The 20,876-nt window shown below is 41.3% G+C and overlaps 1 protein-coding gene across 1 annotated transcript; it reads right to left on the bottom strand.

Annotated features, from left to right (window-relative positions):
• Window positions 1-17,766: 17,766 nt before the first annotated feature.
• LOC309560428 (olfactory receptor 1L4-like) lies at window positions 17,767-18,732 on the bottom strand (the record flags this gene model as incomplete). The annotated part of the gene is made up of 1 exon (XM_082264063.1): window positions 17,767-18,732. The coding sequence occupies one exon, from the start codon at window positions 18,730-18,732 to the stop codon at window positions 17,767-17,769; it is 966 nt and encodes a 321-aa protein (XP_082120189.1).
• Window positions 18,733-20,876: the final 2,144 nt, after the last annotated feature.

The raw sequence follows: 20,876 nt of genomic DNA on the forward strand, positions 1-20,876 counted from the left end.
TTGCAAAGTAGCTGTCTCTATGGATGGTACCTCAATTTGCAGCTCAGTAAGACTGAAATCCGCTGAGACTCGCACCTGGTGTTTTCTTTCTGAAGACAGTCTCTTTAGAGACCCTGCACTTCTTTTTTGAGTGTGCTGAACACTCTAGAAAATTCTCCCCTTGTGAGATGAAAATAGAGTGAAAACTATCAATATCTGTCAGTTTGTTCATCATAAGTCTCCCAAAGAAGCTATGCTATCACGGCGAAACATGTAGAGCCGATACCTCCACAAGTATTTCCTTAAATGTTTTTACATGTTTTTAAATGTTTGTTATATTGTTTCAATAAAAAGATTTATGTATTTTTTTTTATATACATAAAAGTATGAGTTTTTTCTCCATCAATTGGTTCTGCCCTTATTGTTTGCACCTTAAAAGTCCCAAAAATCCCTATCGATACTTCCTATATAGAGAAAGACATTAAAGGTAAGATTCAGGAATGCAGAAAAAAGTTTGGTTTAGGAATCGGGGTGACTGCTTCACCAGAACCTATTCAGGACCAAAGCCACCAGTTCAAGATCTAAGCTTTAAATACAATATATAGGATGTTCAAGAAAAGTGTTATTTCCCACATGAAAGATTTAAGAAACATCAACTTACCTGTCACCAGTCTAAACAGAGTTTGTTTTTGTCAGTTCGTCAGTTTGTCAGTTCTTCCCCAGTTCCTTCATCTAGAACAATTCATATACAAAGTACAACATGGGAGGACTATTATCTGCTCTTAGCACTGTCTGACCCTCCACCATTTTCATACAGTAGAAAGGGCACAGAAAGAATGCCAACATGTCATATCTGAGACCTATAGACATTTATAGGAGATATAGAACCCCGTAGACTCCAAACATCTCCCCAGAGCATAATTATCAACTGCCATTGTTAGCTGTACAGGGAAATCACGGTTGATTAGAATTGACATGTGTTCTTTTTTAATGATCCTTTTTTGTAACTTTGCAAGTCTGTATGAATATATTCCTGACACAATATAATATACAGAAACCATATTATTATTTTTCGATGCTTCACCTTTTATCATTAAGGCTTGGTTCACACCTAGGCAATGTGAATCACAGGCAGAGTTACCCTGATTCTGCCCGCGATTCCAGAATCACGGCAAAATGGGGAATGCGTTTGCACCCCAAATGTGGTGTGATTTTGCTGCAATTGTCGAGCTACAAAACGTGCTACAATTGCGCCAAAAATTGCAACACCAAACGCTCCTGACTTTGCACAAAGGTTTGGTACATGAGCTTCAAAAAACGCTCCAATAAGGCTCCACTAAAAACAGAAAAATGCTAAAATGCACTACGCTCAGGTGTGAACGAAGCCTAAAATAAAGCAATTGAGCTCTAAATAGCACATATCCTTTAGGCTGAGATGATGACATCTGTCTTCTGCAGGCAGGAGGAAGCAATTTCTATGATGAGGTTTGTAAGCTTCAAGGAGGGAGGGGGATAAATGGGAGTAATATCAAACATTTGTGGGGGGTAGAGGATTTCTGGTAGGAGGAGGTATTTGGTATATGTGTGTGGTGGGGGGGGGAGATGTTTTGCTGGGGGGGGGGGGTTTGGGGACAGGGATTTATGCTAGGAGGGGGATTTATGGGGAGGACTTGTGTTAGAAGAAGGTATTAAGAAGGCACAATGAGGATTTGTGCTGGGAGGGGGGATTTTGGGGGGGCTAGGAAGAGGATGTTTGCTAGGAAGGGGAATTGGGAAAGAAGTAATTGTTTGCTGGAAGGGAGGGGGGGGGGGGTTGTGCTAGGGGGGATTTTTGTGGGTACTGCTGGGAGAAAGGATTTGAGGGGGCCAGATAAAATGTGTGTTAGGAGAAGGAATTTGCGAAAGATAGTATTTTACCTAGGATAGAGGATGGGGGGGGGGTTTGCTTGGAGGGGGAAATTGTTCTGGGAGAGGGCACTTGGGGGGTAGGAGGAGGATTTGTGCTAGGAGGGGGGATATGGGGGGAAGAGAATTTGTGATAGGAGGGAGGATTGTAGTGGAGAGGAAACTGTCTAACAGGGGGAGTTAGGTGGGCAAAGATTTATGCTGGAAGGGGGGAATTGAGGGGAAACTTTTTGCTGGGAGGGGGAATTTGGGGGGACAGGGAGATAATTTGAGCTAGCAGGGACAATTTGTGCTAGGGGAGGGGATTTGGGTGGGAAATTTTTACTGTGTGAGATGGGGGGCAGGAAGACAATTTGTATTGGGGGGGGGGGGGTATATTTAGGGGGAGATGATTTGTGCCAGGAGGGGATATCTGGGGGAAGAGAATTTGTACTGGGAGGGGGAATTGGGGGGATAAGAAGAGGATTTGTGCTGGAGAGGGATTTGGGGGGGGATTTTTGACAGGAGTGGGCTTAGGAGGGAAGATTTGTATTTGGAGAGGGGTGTTTGGAGGGGGAGATTATGCAGAGAGAAGGAACTGGGGGAGATGATTTGTGCCGGGGGGAGATCTGGTGGAAAATGATTTCTGCAGGGAGGAGGGAATTGGGGGAAAAAGAGCAGGATTTGTGCTGAGGGGTTTTGGAGGGATATTTGATAGAGTGGGATTAAGGGGGAGGATTTGTGTTTGGAGAGGAGTATTTGTAGGGGGGAGTCATGCTGGGAGAGGGAACTTGGATAGCAGAAAAAATACTTGAGCTAGGAGATTTGGGGGGGGGGTTGGGGGGTAAAGATTTAAGCTGGGAGGAGACATTTTGGTAGTGTATTTGTACTGGGAGGAGGGCGAATTTTTGCATTTTTGTTTGGGGAGAATATTAGCTTGCAGAGAAAATGTGTACATAGTGGGGGTGGGTGCAGATTTTTGCATAGAGGGGGAAGAATATTGCTTGCGGTGGAAAATGAGGGGGGATTGTGCACTCTCTCTGTTACAGAGCCTAACCCCTGCATTTTCTATATTACATACTCCGGACTTCTGCACTCTGTGTGGTACAGACTCCTGTTATTTATTTTTTTTAACCATTGTTCTGAAGTTTATACATGTCGGTGAGACTCCTACTTGTGGCACAGCAACCAAAACATATTTTATGGGTAAAGGGAGGCTCAGAATTTTTTTACCACGCCCCTTTAAAGTGTTACTAAACCCTAATTAAAAAAAAAAAAAAACATATAGTGCTGTAGACATCCCTATTTAGTTTATTTGTGGTTTTTCTTTCTTTTAACACTGTGTCTGCTTTGAAAACCTTCTTGGAAATTCCTCCGTCTCTGACTCCAGTCTTCAGGTGGCATCATTCTCTTACAGGGACCCACGGAGCAGCTCCTGCTAAGCTCTGTGGAAGAGTCTCTTTAGTTACACAGACGCTTAAAGTGCTGGCGGCAAGCCTTGCCCCTGCTCCTCCCTCTATCTGTTGATTGACAGTGGGTGGAGCCTGCGCTGTTGCTTTGCTTGACATTAATCAGTACGTTTAAAAGAAAAAAACAAGATATTAACCATTTCCCTTAAACCGACATAACCGTACGTTGGCTCGAAGAAGTGGTTGTACCGGGATGATATGCAGCTGCAGGCATCAACCGGTACCATTTTTTAAAGCCAGCAGTCAGCTTTCAGGAGAAAACAACGTATGCGCATTCAGCGGCTCTGCCTGGGTCTCCCGTCCCATCAGAAGACCAGAGCAACCAGCCGGCAGGTCCGCCGGCTTATTGGAGTCCCGAACAAAGCCAGATTTTAGGGATCATGTAACCCGGAAACGACGTCACAAAGTCACTTCCGCTTTACTCAGCTGCCAATGACGCCGATTTAACCGCTTCCATACAGAGCAGTTAGACCCCCTTCCTGCCCAGACCAATTTTCAGCTTTCAGCACTCTCACACTTTGAATGACAATTGCTCAGTCATGCTACACTGTAACCAAACAAAATTTTTATCATTTTTTTCACACAAATAGAGCTTTCTTTTGGTGGTATTTGATCACAACTGGGGTTTTTTTTTTTCGTGATATAAGCAAAAAAAGAGCAAAAATTTTGCAAAAAAAACACTTTTTTTTAGTTTCTATTATAAAATTTTGCAAAAAATTAATTTTTCTTCATACATTTGGGCCAAAATTTATACTGCTACATATCTCTGGTAAAATTAACCCAAATTAGTGTATATTATCTAGTCTGTGTGAAAGTTATTGAGTCTAGAAGCTATGGTACCAATTACTGAAAATTGATCACACCAGATGTACTGATGGCCTATCTCCTTTCTTGAGGCCCTGAAATGTCAGGACAGTACAAATACCCCCCAAATGACCCCTTTTTGTAAAGTAGACAGTCCAAGGTATTTAGTAAGAGGCATGGTGAGTTTTTTGAAGTTATAATTTTTTCCCACAATTCTTGGGAAAATGAAGAAAACATTTTTTTTTCTTTTTTTTTCCCAAAACGTTGTCAATTTATAAGCTATTTCTAACACATAGCATGTACACAGCAAAAATGACACCCCAAAATTCATTCTGCTACTCCTTCTGAGTATGGTGATACCACATGTGTGAGACTTTTACACAGCCTGGCCACAAAAAGAGACTCCACGTCCAAGTAGCACCATAAGGCGTTTTAGGAGCATAAATACACATAAAACTTTCTTACTACCTATCACACTTTTCAAGGCCCTAGAGCAACAATACAATGGAAAAGTCCACAAAATTACCCCATTTTGGAAAGCAAACACTCCAACGTATATTCTATGAGGCATTATGGGTCCTTTGAACATGTCATTTTTTTCCACAAGTTTTTGGAAAATGTGGGAAAAAAATAAAAACTTTTTTTTTTACACAAAGTTGTCAATTTATAGGATATTCCTAACACATAGCATGTACATCGCAAAAATGACACCCCAAAATACATTCTGCCACTCCTCCTGAGTATGGCAATACCACATGTGTGAGACTTTTTCACAGCCTAGCCATATAGAGGGGCCTAAACATCCAAGGAGCATCATCATGCATCCTAGCCACTTGCCTAGGCCTATTTTTGACATTTGGTGTTTACAAGCTAAAATCAGTTGTTTTTGCTAGAAAACTACTTAGAACCCCAAAACATTATATATTTTTTTTTAGCAGAGACCCTAGAGAATAAAATGGAGATTATTGCAATATTTTTTATCACACCGTATTTGCGCAGCGGTCTTCCAAACGCAATTTTTTGGGAAAAAATCACTTTTTTTAATTAAAAAATAAGAAACCAGTAAAGTTAGCCCAATTGTTTTCCATAATGTGAAAGATAATGTTACGCCGAGTAAATAGATACCCAACATGTCATGCTTCAAAATTGCGCACGCTCACAGAATGGTGACAAATTTTGGTACTTAAAAATCCCCATAGGCGACATTTTAAAAATTTCTACAGGTTGCTATCTTTGAGTTACAGAGGAGGTGTATGGCTCAAATTATTGCTCTTGCTCTAACGATCGCGACGATACCTCACATGTGTAGTTTGAACACAGTTTACATATGTGGGCGGGGTTTCCATATGCGTTCGCTTCTGCGCGCGAGCTCGCGGGGACACGGCGCTTTAATTTTTTTTTTTTTTTTTTTACTATTTATTTTATTTATTATTTTTTATTTTTACACTGTTTTTTTAAAAAAAAAAAAATTGATCATTTTTATTTCTATTGCAAGAAATGTAAACATTACTTGTAATAGAAAAAGGCACGACAGGACCTCTTTTTTGTGAGATCTGGGGTCAAAAAGTCCTCAGATCTCACAAGTACACTAAAAGATAGAAAAAATAAAAAAAAAAAATAAAAAAAAAATTAAATAAAATGAAAAAAAAAAAAGGGACCTTTAAACTGGTTGCTAGGCAACGACGTTTGCCGTAGCTCCGGTCCTCCAAGACCATAGAGTCGAGTGAGGGCAAGCTTGCCCTCACTCGACATCCTGTCTGTGAGGATCTGGGACCGGATCGTTTTCCCCGCTGCCGGCGGGTCCGGTAAGCGGGGAAAAGGACCAGAATGCAGCGGGAGGGGGGGGGGGGCACCTCTTCCGCCACCCCGGAAGGGTGATCCCGCGGCGAATCTGCCGCTGGGACCACCCTTATCGGAAAGCCAACCGTCCACCGTTTAAAAAAATACCAGGGTTATGGCAGCTATCTGCTGCCATAACACCGGTATTTAGGTTTAAACGGACGACGTATGTTAACCTTTTTGGACTTAGACATGGTGGCTGTATGAAGGGTGACAGGTACTCGGGTACTTTGCTGGGCAGGTGACAGGTACTCTGGTACTGATGAGCAAGTGGCAGGTACTCGAGTACTCCGATAGGCAGGTGACAGGTACTCGGGTACTCTTATGGGCAGGTGACAGGCAGGTGATAGGTACTGATGAGTACTACTGATACTGATAGGTGATACTGATACTGTACTGATGGGTACGGATGATCAGTACTGATACTAATAGGTGATAGGTACTGATGGGTACTGATGAGTACTGATGAGTAGTGATGGGTAATGATGAGCAGGTGGCAAGTACTCGGGTACTTCAGGTGTCAGGTACTCTGATGAGCAGGTGGAAGGTACTCGGGTACTCTGTTGGGTAGGTGACAGGTACTCGGGTACTCCGATGACGGGTACTCAAAGTACCAGAGTACCTGTCATCAGAGTACCCGAGTACCTGTCATCAGAGTACCCGAGTACCTGTCATCAGAGTACCCGAGTACCTGTCATCAGAGTACCCGAGTACCCGTCATCAGAGTACCCGAGTACCTGTCATCAGAGTACCCGAGTACTTGTCATCAGAGTACCCGAGTACCTGTCATCAGAGTACCCGAGTACCTGTCACCAGCCCATCAGAGTACCTGTCACCAGAGTACCCGAGTACCTGTCATCAGAGTACCCGAGTACCCATCATCAGAGTACCCGAGTACCTGTCATGAGAGTACCCGAGTACCTGTCACCAGCCCATCAGAGTACCTGTCATCAGAGTACCCGAGTACCTGTCATCAGAGTACCCGAGTACCCATCATCAGAGTACCCGAGTACCTGTCACCAGCCCATCAGAGTACCCGAGTACCTGTCATCTGAGTACCTGATGGGCTGGTGACAGGTACTCGGGTACTTTGATGGGCTAGTGACAGGTGCTCTTTATTGGGGGGGGGGGCAATCAGTGTGGTTGGGGTGCACTATGATTGGTAACTAGCTGTTACCACAATCTCCTCCTCACACAGGATCAGTGTGTGAGGAGGAGAACACGGTGACAGCTAGTTACCGTGTTCTCTGATGACATTTGTGACCGGCTGTGATTGGACACAGCCGGTCACGTGGTAAAGAGCCAATTTCATTGGCTCTTTACCTAGATCGGGGTTGGGCTCAGTCCGAGGGACGAGCCTCACCCCCGATCGCCGCGCTGCGCGCCCCCGGGGGCGCGCAGTAGCGGGGAGATCCGGGCGCCGTCATATGACGTCGGCCCGGATCGAGAAAGGATTTGTGCCGACGTCATTTTACATGACGCGGTACGGAAGGGGTTAAAGAAAAACTGTCAGTATTCAGAGAAATGCCAATTTCGGCGTTTTAAATACTTTAAAGTACAGTGGAGGGGTCTGGGGGTCTTTTAGACCCCAGATCCCTCCATAAAGAGTACCTGCCACTGCCTATTACTGTCACAAGTTATTTACATTCCTTGTGACAGCAATAAAAGTGATCAGATTTATTTATTTAAAAAAAAACAGTGTTAAAAATAAAAAAGAAAAGAAAATAAATAGTAAAAAAATGTTTTAAGACGCCCCCGTCTCTGTGAGCTCGCGCACAAAAGAAAACGCATACGTAAGTCACGCCCGCAAATGAAAACGGTGTTCACAGTGAGGTATCACTGTGATCGTCAGAGCGAGAGAAAAAATTCTAGCACTGGACTTCCTCTGTAACTCTAAACAGATAACCGTTAACATTTTTTGGAGATTTTTAAGTACCGTAGTTTGTCGCCATTCTACGAGTGTGTGCAATTTTAAATCGTAACATGTTAGGTATCTATTTACTCAGTGTGACATCATCTTTGACAATATACAAAAATATTGAGCTAACCTTACTTTTTTTTTTTTTTAAATTGTGTTTGAAAGACCTCTGCGCAAATAACGTGTGACAAAAAATATTGCAACAACCGCCATTTTATTCTCCAAAGTCTTTGATAAAAAAAATATCTATATATATATAGATATATATATATATATATATCTATATATATATATATATATATATAAATATATATATATATATATATATATACATATATATTGTGTGGGGGTTCTAAATAATTTTCTAGCAAAAATTACAGATTTTATCTTGTAAACAATAGGCTTGTGACGGTATCAGATTTTCATGCTGCGATTAATTGATTAAGGTTTTGCCACGGTATCCGGTATTATCACGGTATTCTATTATTAAATTTAAATTATTAAATTTCCACCTCACTTCAATTTCATTGCTGAATTTAGGGGCTTTGGTTCACTTATGCACATTATTATATAGTCAGTCAGTACAGACTCTGTGAACCAGGCCTAAAATAGGTCATCAAGCAGTGTCTGGCCTAACTGGTGATAACTGGTCCTGGCGCTCGGCTCCGATCCGATGGCCTGGTCATTAAGAGGGCAAATCCTTGTGGTCAAGAAGTGGTTAAACCTGAAGGAGGTGTTGTTTATAAATTACTTTACTATTGCTTTAGGCCTGGTTCACATGTATGCGGGTTGGCGGTTCACATGTATGCGGGTTGGCGGTTCACATGTATGCGGGTTGGCGGCCCACATTTGCACAGGCATAGCAGCCCATTGATTTGAACGGGCTGCTATGCCCTCATTTTCCGCAGAAAAAAGGTGCATGCAGCATTTTTTTAAAATTCAGTGGCCTTGAAATCCATCCTGCTTTTGCACCATGCGACTAACCTGCAGTTCCTGCTCTGGCAAGCTTTCTGCATTTTTTTTATACGTGGGCACGGCATTTAAAAACAGTTTGCGTGTGCAGCAACGGCAGGTAAGTCGCATGGTGCAAAAGAAGGATGGATTTCATGGCCACTGCATTTTTTTAAATTCTGCATGCACCTTTTTTCAGCTGAAAACGCAGGCATAGCAGCTCAAGCCCATTCACATCAATGGGCTGCTATGCCTGTGCAAATGTGGGCCCCCAACCCGCATACATGTGAACCAGGCCTAAAGCAATAGTAAAGTCATTAATTGGTTAAACCTGCAGGAGTACCGGTGTTTTTATCTATTAATGACTTTACTATTGCTTTAGGCCTGGTTCACATGTATGCGGGTTGGGGGCCCACATTTGCACAGGCATAGCAGCCCATTGATGTGAATGGGCTTGAGCTGCTATGCCTGCGTTTTCAGCTGAAAAAAGGTGCATGCAGAATTTAAAAAAATGCAGTGGCCATGAAATCCATCCTTCTTTTGCACCATCAGAAGTGAAAGTTCAATTCACTAAGAATTTACCGTTAAATACCAAATGCGGTATTTGTTTGATTTAGCGGTTTGGCCAGTGGTTATGGGGGTCTGTGGGAGGGGGGCTTATCGAAATCTGGACCTCAACCCGATAGAACACCTTTGGGATGAATTAGAGCGCAGTCTGTGAGCCATGCTTTCTTGCCCAACATCAGTGCCTGCCCTCACAAATGCGCATCTGGAAGAATGGTCAAATATTCCCATAGACACACTCCTAAACCTTGTGGGCAGCCTTCCCAGAAGAGTTGAAGCTGTTATAGCTGCAAAGGGTGGGCCAACTCAATATTGAACCCTACGGACTTAGACTGCGTGTAAAGGCAGGCGTCCCAATACTTTTGACAATATAGTGTATAGTACATATTAAAGCTCATATGTATGTTATAAATTATTAAAGTGCAAGAAACAGTGTTCAAGAAAACAAATATTTATACACATATACCATATATAGTAAAGCACATAAAAAAGTAGAAATATCTTTAGTGACCTCTTATGTATTCGTGATCTTTGCACTACAAACCACATGTTCAACTTTCTCCCAGATCAGTGCTTATTAGAAACACTCATATCAGTTTTATTTCCTTCCCACCAGAGAAAGGTAAAAAAAAAAAGCTAAAGTAATAATCCCTTTTGTTCTCCACAATTCCTCCTTTACATCAAAACTAGGTAATAATATTTTACCACTTCTTTACCTCTTCCCACCAGGTGGATAAGATCTCATATTGCCATTCTCAATAACTGATAAAAAAAATAAACGTATTAAAGTTAAATCTGTTTAATACAAGAACATAAAAACATTATAAAAGCATGAACAAATAGACTTGTAAAAGTCTTTACTTTATAAAATGATTGGCCTTTGAGTGGTCAGTAGGGCCACAATTAGCAGATCATTTTTTTTTTTAATAATTCTTTATTTGTCGGAGTATAAAAAGGCATAAAAGAAAAAAAAATACTCAAAATCCATCAAATACTACACATGTGAAATGTCAAGATGTGCCAAATATCCCTTAGTTGCGCAGTGACTGTACCCTCCCCTTCCCCCTACCCTATCCCTATGCTCCCAGTTCAATTACCCGCCCTATAGACCGGTGCTACTCCCATAATTTTTTTTTCTTGTCTGTTACTTTAGACTGTGGGTAACAGGCAACTCTTTGTGGCAGGTGTCACTCTGCCCGGCCCTGGCCCACTTCGACCCTGGCCAAAATGAGAGTTTCAGGTGTTGGGGGGGCTGGGTCGGGTAGAGAGAGGTACCTTATGCCCCCTTAGAATCTAAGACCCCCGCTGCCTTTGAATGTTACCCTTCTATTCTCTGCTTGTATGAACATTGTTGATATTGTATATTGTTATACAATGACCTGCATTTCATGGAAGTTTTCACATATCCCCCCTCTTTTTTTGAAAAACCCCAATAAAAAGATATTGTTAAACCACTTGCCGACCGGTCACGTTGACCGTACTGCGGCAAATCGGCTCGTTATCGCCCAGCGACGTAGACCTACGTCGCTGGACTCCTCCCCTTGTGGGCGGCGCGGGCGCGCCGCCGGAGGCTCGCTCCCGCTGTATTCAGTTACAGTGGGAGTCGGGCCAGGGGAGGAGCGGCGGTGATCACCGCTGCTCTTCCCCGATCGTCGGGGATCGAGTGTGGAGATCCGCCCGCTTGTGTAAACAAAGCAGCGGATCTACTAAGTGACAGGCAGGGTCAGATTGCAGGATTCAGCATAGCTGAACATGCGATCTGTCCCTGTGTCACTCAGTCATCTCCCCCCACACACGTCAGTAAGCACCAGGCATACATTAACCCCTCCCTCTCCAATAAAATTAACCCCTTCCCTGCCAGTGTCATTTTTACAGAAACAGTGCATATTTATAGCACTGATTACTGTAGAAATGTCACTGGTACCCCCAAAAGTGTCAAAAATGTCAGTCAAGGGTCCGATCTGTCCGCCGCAATGTCGCAGTCCCGCAAAAAAAATCGCAGATCGCCGCCATTACTAGTTAAAAAAAAACAATAAAAATGACATAAATTTCCCGTAGTTAGTAGCTGCGATAACTTTTTGCGCAAACCAATCAAAATACGCTTATTGTGATTTTTTTTACCAAAAATATGTAGCAGAAAACAAATTGGCCTAAAATGTTAAAAAATTTTGATTTTAAAATTTTTTTGGGGGGAATTTCATATAAAAAAATGTGAAAAATATTGTTATTTTTTCAAAATTGTCGCTCTTTTTTTGTTTATAGCGCAAAAAGTTAAAATCGCACAGGTGATCAAATACCACCAAAAGAAAGCTCTATTTGTGGGGGAAAAAAGGACATAAATTTAATTTGGGTACAGCATTGCATGACCGCGCAATTGTCCGTTAAAATAATGCAGTGCCGAATCGCAAAATATGGCCTGGTCAGGAATGGGGTAAAACCTTCCAGCCTTAAAGCGGTTAAAAATACTCTCATTGAGAATTTTTTTGTCAAAGACATGTAGCTAAATACACTTTGGCCTAAATATATGACAAAAATTTAATATATTGGATATTTTTTAACTGTCAAAGTAGAAAAATATTGTTATTTTTTCAAAATTGTCGCTTTTTTTTATTAATATTGCAAAAAAATGAAAATCGCAGAGGTGATCAAATACCACCAAAAGAAAGCTCTGTTTATGGGGAAAAAAAGGCGTAAATTTCATTTGGTGTACGGCTTTGCATGAAAGCGCAATTGTCAGTTAAATTCGCACAGTGCCGAACATCAAAAAGTGGCCTAGACGTAAGACAGCAAAATCCTCCGGTGGTAAAGTGGTTAAAAAAGAAATGTCAAGATGTATGTTTTCCGTCACCTATAGGCGGTCAGTTTATAAAGATGTTACATACATATCCAATCTCCTGGCCCATCTCTGCCGTACAGACTTAAGTAGAGGCATGTCAGCTACCATATAAAACCTTACTGGACCTATTAGCTGTTGTTATAGTGTTGTGTCCACTTTCTACATGAGAGTGTAAAACTTTTTATATTGGTTTTATGTCATTGTTTTATTAGACAGATTTATGCTATATAAGGTTTATATTCCATCCTTTATTAGGAATTGCTATATGAGATCTCAATCCAGCTGATGAGGAGAGGAAAAGACATGGCAAAACTTTATTACAGAGTTATTGTGTAAAGGAGTAATTGTGAAGCACTAAAAGGATTACTTATAGCGCTTTTTTTATCTTTCCGTTATGGAAAGTAAAAAAAATCGATGAGTGTGTTTCCAACACAACAGCACTAGCAGAACGTTGAGATTATAGAAATCTTAAAAATATTCACATGAGCCTGAAAGGTAAAAAATAAATAAATAAATAAATAAAACCTGAAAGGTCTTTCAACAACAGTCATGTACGTATTTACGCCTATACAGATATTGAAGCACAGTATTTAAAATTGTTGGTATTTTTTACAAACTATCGTATATGGTAGCACAAAAAAATAGCTGTAAGTTTTTTGTTGTTGTTGTTTTGCAGATGACAGACTGTATTGCCTTCAATTAACATATCTTTCATTTAGACCTTTAAAGCAGAATTTCAGGCAAACAGATAAATTCACAGTTAAAATACATACAGTGGTGATCGAAACTTTGGGCACCCCCTGGTAAAAATTTGTATTAATGTGCATAAAGAAGCCGAGGAAAGATGGAAAAATTTCCAAAAGGCATTAAATTACAGATTAGACATTCTTATAATATGTTAACAAAAGTTAGATTTTATTTCCATCATTTACACTTTCAAAATAACAGAAAACAAAAAAAATGGCATCTGCAAAAGTTTGGGCACCCTGCAGAGTTAATATCTGGTACTGCCCCCTTTGTCAAGTATCACAGCTTGTAAACGCTTTTTGTAGCCAGCCAAGAGTCTTTCGATTCTTGTTTGAGGTATCTTTGCCCATTCTTCCTTACAAAAGTCTTCCAGTTCTTTGAGATTTCTGGGCTGTCTGTCACGCACTGCTCTTTTAAGGTCTATCCATAGATTTTCAATTATGTTGAGGTCAGGAGATTGTGAAGGCCATGGCAAAACCTTCTGTTTACGCCTCTTGATGTATTCCCCCCTGGATTTCGAGGTGTGTTTAGGATCATTATCCATTTGTAGAAGCCATCCTCTCTTTAACTTCAGCTTTTTCACAGATGGCATCAAGTTACCATCCAAAATTTGCTGAAATTTTATTGAATCTATTTTTCCTTCTACTCGTGAGTAGAGATGTCCCGAACTGTTTGCCGGCGAACAGTTCCCGGCGAACTTCGCATGTTCGCGTTCGCCTCGGCGGGCGAACATATGCAATGTTCAGTCCGCCTCCTATACATCATGATTGAGCAAACTTTGACCCTGAACATCACAGTCAGCAGACACATTCCAGGCCAATCAGCATACCCTCCCTCCCAGACTCTCCCACCTCCTATAAAAAAGCAAGGGCAGCATCCATCTTAGATCATTCTGAAGCTGCAGTGTTAGTTAGAGCAGGGAGAGGGCTGCTGTTGCTGCTGAATTGATAGGGAAATCATTAGCTAGACCAGTGTTCTGTGTCCACTCCTGCTGTAAGGACAGCATCCTGACAGCACCCCAAAAAGCCCTTTTTAGGGCTGGTATTTCAGTCTGCTTTTATTTTTTTTTTTTCTATATATTTATCAGGCATTTTTGGAGGCCGGCATGACTTTTTTGGGATTAGTGTCGGGGGGGGGGGGTGTCTAAAAGGTGTACCTGTGAAGTTTCAGCTCTGTAGCATGCCCAGAACCAGAAAAAAAAGATCATATAGGTGTAAAAGGAGGGTTCCCACCATCCCTGCTCTGCTGAAAATGATCTTTTTTTTCTGGTTCTGGACATGCTACAGAGCTGAAACTTCACAGGTACACTTTTTAGACCCCCCAGACACCAAATCACACAAAAAAAAAAAAAAGTTCTCAAAAATTGTCATTTTTGATAGAGAGCCAATTATTGGAAAAATTAAAACAAAAAAAAAATTCTTTGGATTTAGTGTCTGGGGGGTCTAAAAAGTGTACCTGTGAAGTTTCAGCTCTGTAGCATGTCCAGAACCAGAAAAAAAAGATCATATAGTTATAAAAGGAGGGTTCCCACCATCCCTGCTCTACTGACAAAATGATCTTTTTTTCTGGTTCTGGACATGCTACAGAGCTAAAACTTCACAGGTACACTTTTTAGACCCCCCCCCCCCCCCCCAGACACTAAATCACACAAAAAAAGTTTTTAAAAATTGTCATTTTTGATAGAGAGCCAATTATTGGAAAAATTAAAAACAAAATTAAAAAAAACAAATTTCTTTGGATTTATTGTCTGGTGGGTCTAAAAAGTGTACCTGTGAAGTTTCAGCTCTGTAGCATGTCCAGAACCAGAAAAAAAAATAGAATTAGGGTTAGGGTTAGGGCTAGGGTCAGGGCTAAGGTTAGGGTTATTTTTAGTGCTTAGGGTTAGAGGGTTAGGGTTAGAGGGGTAGGGGTACGGTTACTAACTCTAACCCTAAGTATCTCACCGTAACCCTAACCCTATCCCTTAACACTAAACCTAACCCTAACCCTTTAACCATAACCATAACCCTCTAACCTTAACCCTAACCCTCTAAGCCTAGCCATAAAAATAACCCTAACCCTAAACCTAACCCTAGCCCTTACCCTAATCCTAACCCTAACCCTCTAACCTTAAACTTAACCCCCTAACCCTAGCCCTAACCCTAACCCTAGCCCTAACCCTAACCCTAATTCGTAATTTTTTTCTGGTTCCGGACATGCTACAGAGCTGAAACTTCACAGGTACACTTTTTAGACCCCCCAGACACTAAATCCAAAGACATTTTTTATTTTTATTTTTTTTTTTATTTTTCCAATAATTGGCTCTCTATCAAAAATGACAATTTTTAAGAACTTTTTTTTGTGTGATTTGGTGTCTGGGGGGTCTAAAAAGTGTACCTGTGAAGTTTCAGCTCTGTAGCATGTCCAGAACCAGAAACAAAATTAGAATTAGGGTTAGGGCTAGGGTTAGGGTTAGGGCTAGGGTTAGGGTTATTTTTAGTGCTTAGGGTTAGAGGGTTAGGGTTAGAGGCGTAGGGGCAGGGTTACTGACTCTAACCCTAAGTATCTCACCATAACCCTAACCCTATCCCCTAACACTAAACCTAACCCTAACCCTTAAAGCCCAGTTCCTGTCCCATTTTGGTCGGTTCTGGTCTGTTTGCGGATGTTTGCGGTGCGTTAAACGGGGAGTTAGGTCTGTCAGAGTTTGGTCTGTCCCTGTGAAGCGGGCGTAACCTTACACTACCTGATCGATACAACATCATACCTGATTGTATACACACACTGGATGTTTTAAAGCATGTTATTCCAAACAATTTAGGAATGTTAGGTGATTTATGCCCTTTATGGATTAAAACCCGACTCTGCGTCAACTTCGTAATTTTCCATGGGAGTTTTGCCATGGATCCCCCTCCGCCATGCCACAGTCCAGGCGTTAGTCCCCTTGAAACAACTTTTCCATCACTATTGTGGCCAGAAAGAGTCCCTGTGGGTTTTAAAATTCGCCTGCCTATTGAAGTCTACGGTTCGCAATGTTCGCCGGTTCGCGAACATTTGCCGATGTTCGCGTTCGCCGTTCGCGAACATTAAATTTTATGTTCGCGACATCACTACTCGTGAGATGTTCCCTGTGCCACTGGCTGCAATACAACCCCAAAGCATAATTGATCCACCCCCATGCTTAACAGTTGAACAGAGGTTCTTTTCATTAAATTTTGTTCTCCAAACGTACCTTTGCTCATTCCGGCCAAAAAGTTCAATTTTAACCTCATCGGTCCACAGAACTTGTTTCCAAAATGCATCAGGCTTGTCTATATGTTCATTTGCACAGTTCAAACGCTGATTTTTGTGGTGAGGACGTAGAAGAGGTTTTCTTCTGATGACTCTTCCATGAAGACCGTATTTGTACGAGTATCTCTTTATAGTGGAATAGTGTACTACAACTCCAGTGTCTGCCAGATCTTTCTGGAGGGATCGTGCAGTCAAACGTGGGTTTTGAATTGTTTTTCTCAATAATCCTGCGAGCTGTTCTGTCTGATATTTTTCTTGGTCTTCCAGATCTTGCTTTAACTTCCACTGTTCCTGATGACTGCCATTTCTTAATTACATTCCGAACAGAGGATGTTGACATCTGAAAACGCTTTGCTATCTTCTTATAGCCTTCTCCAGCTTTGTGAGCGTCAACTATTTTCAGTTTCAGTTTTCTAGACAACTGCTTAGAAGATCCCATGGTGCTGATTGTTGGGGCAAGGTCAAATGAGTCTGGGCATTTAAAACCTTTGAGATTGACATCAACTGGTCTTCCCAGACGATGATTGAGAACAATCCATGACACTGGCAGGTCTCAGCCTTGCAAAAGGGGCAGTGCATGCTATAAATCCTGCAGGGTGCCCAAACTTTTGCAGATGCCATTTTTTTTTTGTTTTCTGTAATTTTGAAAGTGTCAATGATGGAAATAAAATCTAACTTTTGTTGACATATTATAAGAATGTCTAATCTGTAATTTGATGCCTTTTGGAGATTTTTCCATCTTTCCTTAGCTTCTTTATGCACATTAATACAAATTTTTACCTGAGTTGCCCAAACTTTCGATCACCACTGTATATAGGACTTGTCTTACCTACCCAATGATATTTATTTCCTTCTAGTCTTGAGAGTTTACACTATCCTACCAAACAACGCAGCTATGCTGTTAATCTGACTTTTCTCTGCTGCAGTTATGCAATACATTTCAGTCACCGTCCCACCCAAACCTGTGGCTGAACACTGAAGTAATAGCAGCAGACTGATGAGGGCATCTCCCTGCTCTCTCCTGCCCCAAGTACATCCCCTCTCTATGCCGATCTAAGTACTGCTGAACAGGTAAGTATAACAGTCTGAAATCAAGTAAAATCTAAACCAGCCATTCTCAACTTTTATAACATGGAGGAACCCTTGAAATAATGGTCTCAGGGAATCCCTGCTAATAATTACTATATTTTCAGCTTTGGAAGACCTACAGCCTTAAAGCAAAAAAGATCATTGGTTTTAGTGGTTCTTTATATGAGAGGTAGGAATTACTCATTTCTCAAGGAACCCCTAGCAAACTCTTGAGGAACCCTGGATGAGAAAGGTTGATGCAGACTAACTACATTTAAAATATTTTTATTTTTTTTAAATAAAACGAATAATTGCATTTATTATTTTTTTTAGTATATCAGCCTGATATTCAGCTTTAATTCTCCTCATTGATTGTTTTTGTGTTGAGTGGATTTTACCACACACATTGGGAATTAAATCCTTTCCCCTTTATAAACTTAGTCTTCCAAGTTTGTTTCTTGAGTCCATTTTAGACTGTTATCCCTGCAGCATTGTGTGACCTTCTTTATCGCTCCTTTAACCTCCTTGTTCCTTAGGCTGTATATAAATGGGTTGAACATTGGTGTGATGACACTGTAGACCACACTGATGACCCGATCATAGGTTACAGAGTAAAGGGAACTTGGGCGAAAGTACATAAATATGATGGAGCTGTAGAATAAGATGACCACAGTTAGGTGAGAGGAACAAGTGGAGAAGGTCCGTCTTCTGCCTTTGGAAGTCCGCAGCTTCATAATATCTCTTATGATGAGAATGTAGGAGCCCAGTATAAACAACATGGGGCCCATGACAATTAAAGACCCTTCAATGAAGACAGTCATTTGCTGAGCATAAGTGTCTTTGCAAGACAGCAGCAACATGGCCGGAACATCACAAAAATAGTGATGGATAACCCAATTGCAGTAGGGAAGAGTAGATGTCATGGCTGTGAACAGGGTGGAATGTAGAGTAACGACAGCCCACGAAGAAGTCACCAAACCAATGCACGTCCTATTGCTCATGATAGTTGTGTAATGCAAGGGTTGGCAAACAGCAGCATACCGATCCAAGGCCATGATGGCCAGTAGAAAGCTGTCCATATTACCCACTGCATGGAAGAGGAAGAGCTGCACAAAACAACCATGAAATGAGATGTCCATATTTTGAGTTAGGAGGCTACAAAGGGCCCGAGGAATGGTGATAGAGGTCATGCAAATATCAACAACAGAAAGGTTCCCCAGCAAGAAGTACATTGGGGTTCGGAGCTGAGACTGGGTCAAGATGAGCAGGAAAATAAGACAATTGCCCAAAACACAGAGAACATAAGCTACCATGAAAAAGGAGAAGAGAGGCAGTCTAAGGTGGGGTTTCTCTGAAAGGCCCAGCAGAGTGAAGCCCAGGATAGTTTGATTCTTCAAATCCATATTTAACAAACTCAGGATTATTTACAAATTAATTTATTAAAATATGTCTCCACCCAGCTGTAGATAGAAAGTGTAACTCAAAGCACAGACACATTTTGTCGTTGGGTAAATCAAAGGTTTTAAAAACAGCATCCATAGTCTATATGTTTGATGAGAATGGCTACACAATGAATAAAAATCAGATCAATAGAATGAATGGCCTAGTGATAACGTAAAAAAGCCTTAACAACATAATAATCCTCAATTAGAAAAGATCTTGTTGGCGTGGATAACAGACTATTGTTTTATATACTGTATGGAATTAAAACAGTACCTAAAGTGTATCTAAACCCAAAAACAAAAATGTAACATATTGCAGCAGGCCAGTCCTTAGATGTTGTGGTTGCATTCGTTTTCTTTGTTCAGGCCAAGAACATTTTCTGCAAGCATAGAAAAAAAACGTGTTCATCCTTCCAGAATATTCCAGTGTTCTTGTAACTTCCTTGTATTAAATTGAAATCTTAATGTCATCAGCTCTCATCAGTTCTGTTCTGTGATCTACACCTATGAAGATGAGGAGAATATTGGGTGTTCTGAAATACTATCCTAGGGTGACAACTCTGCTCCTACATAGATACTAAAATGAAATAAAAAATGTGTCATGCGCTAGGTCTAATAAAAGATAAAGACGTGAATGAACGCACAAGGATGCAGCACTCAGAATAAAAAAAGGTGTTTTGGGGTGTAATTCGAAGTACGACCATGCTGTGTTTCCCATTTTTTTGAATACACTATGTTTTGGTGCGGGGCCTATTCACCCTGCACATGGGGTTACCTTTTGCGTGGAGAGTGCTCATTAATGCCTGGGACCAGGCAGAGACTGAGATCTGGTGAAAAATCTAAAAGTAAGGCAGCTCCCCAACCTAGAGATGAGCCTTCACTGTGTGTAGTTATAAAGTTCCTCTGTGTCACTAAATACTATACCTTGATGTATGTGGCATTAGGAGGGACATGCTGAACCTGCACCCTCTCCACTAATCCAGCGTACCTCTGTTACCTTACTCCTGTAACAGAACGAGATCCCGCTGAGCACCTACCGTGGATTTCATGTGTGCATTCATGAACTTCATCACTGCCCATACCTAGTGACCAGACCATCAGTCTCCCTAACATGGGTTTGAATCCAATTGCTATTGGATACCGACTGTTAGGGAGGGAGCCAGACATCGACTCTCTCGCTACCGGAGGACCTGTCACTCTTAGCACATACCTCACCTAGCAACTGATTGCTTTGTGTCTCAAACTTGTGCTGGGTTACTCCTAGCAACTACACTCTCTTGCTGAGTTAACCCCTTTTGTAGTGGTGTTACTTCATACCCCATTGTGCTTTTTCACAGACCCTGGTTCTTTAGACATGCCAGAACCAACATGCACCCCTTTGAATATCTTCAAACCAGGATCAGAATTGGCAATGTAACTTTACTGAACAAGTTGCGGCAAACAGTTTAATATGAACAACATCCTTTTCCCTTAAATAGCTACAGCAGTGTGAATGCCCAGGCATACCTCTTTGAGGTGGCAGTCCATCTTGGTATTCTCCATGGCTTGGATGTCCTCCAAGAATCCCAGAGACTTGCAGGCTGCAAGTAGCAGCAGCCTTGTTACCATAAGCTGTGAACAGAACAAACCCCATACAAGAGACCCAAGATTCATGGTTCCCCAGTCTTCCCCCTTTTTATAGCATAGGTGGGCTGGATGTGACCAAAAGCCTTGGAATTAAGCTTTACAGACCTAACCTTTTCCCCTGGCATGAACCAGCTGCTACAGTAACTCACTAAGACCAATGTTTTACCCTGCCTACATTTGTGTGAGAAATGTCCTAATAAACTGACAACTTTGTGTAAATAAAATACAAATAAAATCATTTTAATTTTCTTTCTGCATTTTCCAAAAATTTGTAGAAAAAATGAAGTCGTCAAAAGACACACTATGCTCCTTAAAAATTACTTGGGGTTTTTGCTTTCTAGAATGTGGTCTTTTTGTGGTAGATTCCACTGTTCTGGTGCTACAGGGCCTCCAAAAATACGATAGGTAGTCGGGAAATTAGATGTGTAAATTATGCTCCTAGATTGCCTGAAAGTGTTCCTTGGAATTTGGTCCTCTCG

Source organism: Pelophylax lessonae (assembly GCF_965119305.1).
Source record: "Pelophylax lessonae genome assembly, chromosome: 7".
Lineage (NCBI taxonomy): Eukaryota > Metazoa > Chordata > Amphibia > Anura > Ranidae > Pelophylax > Pelophylax lessonae.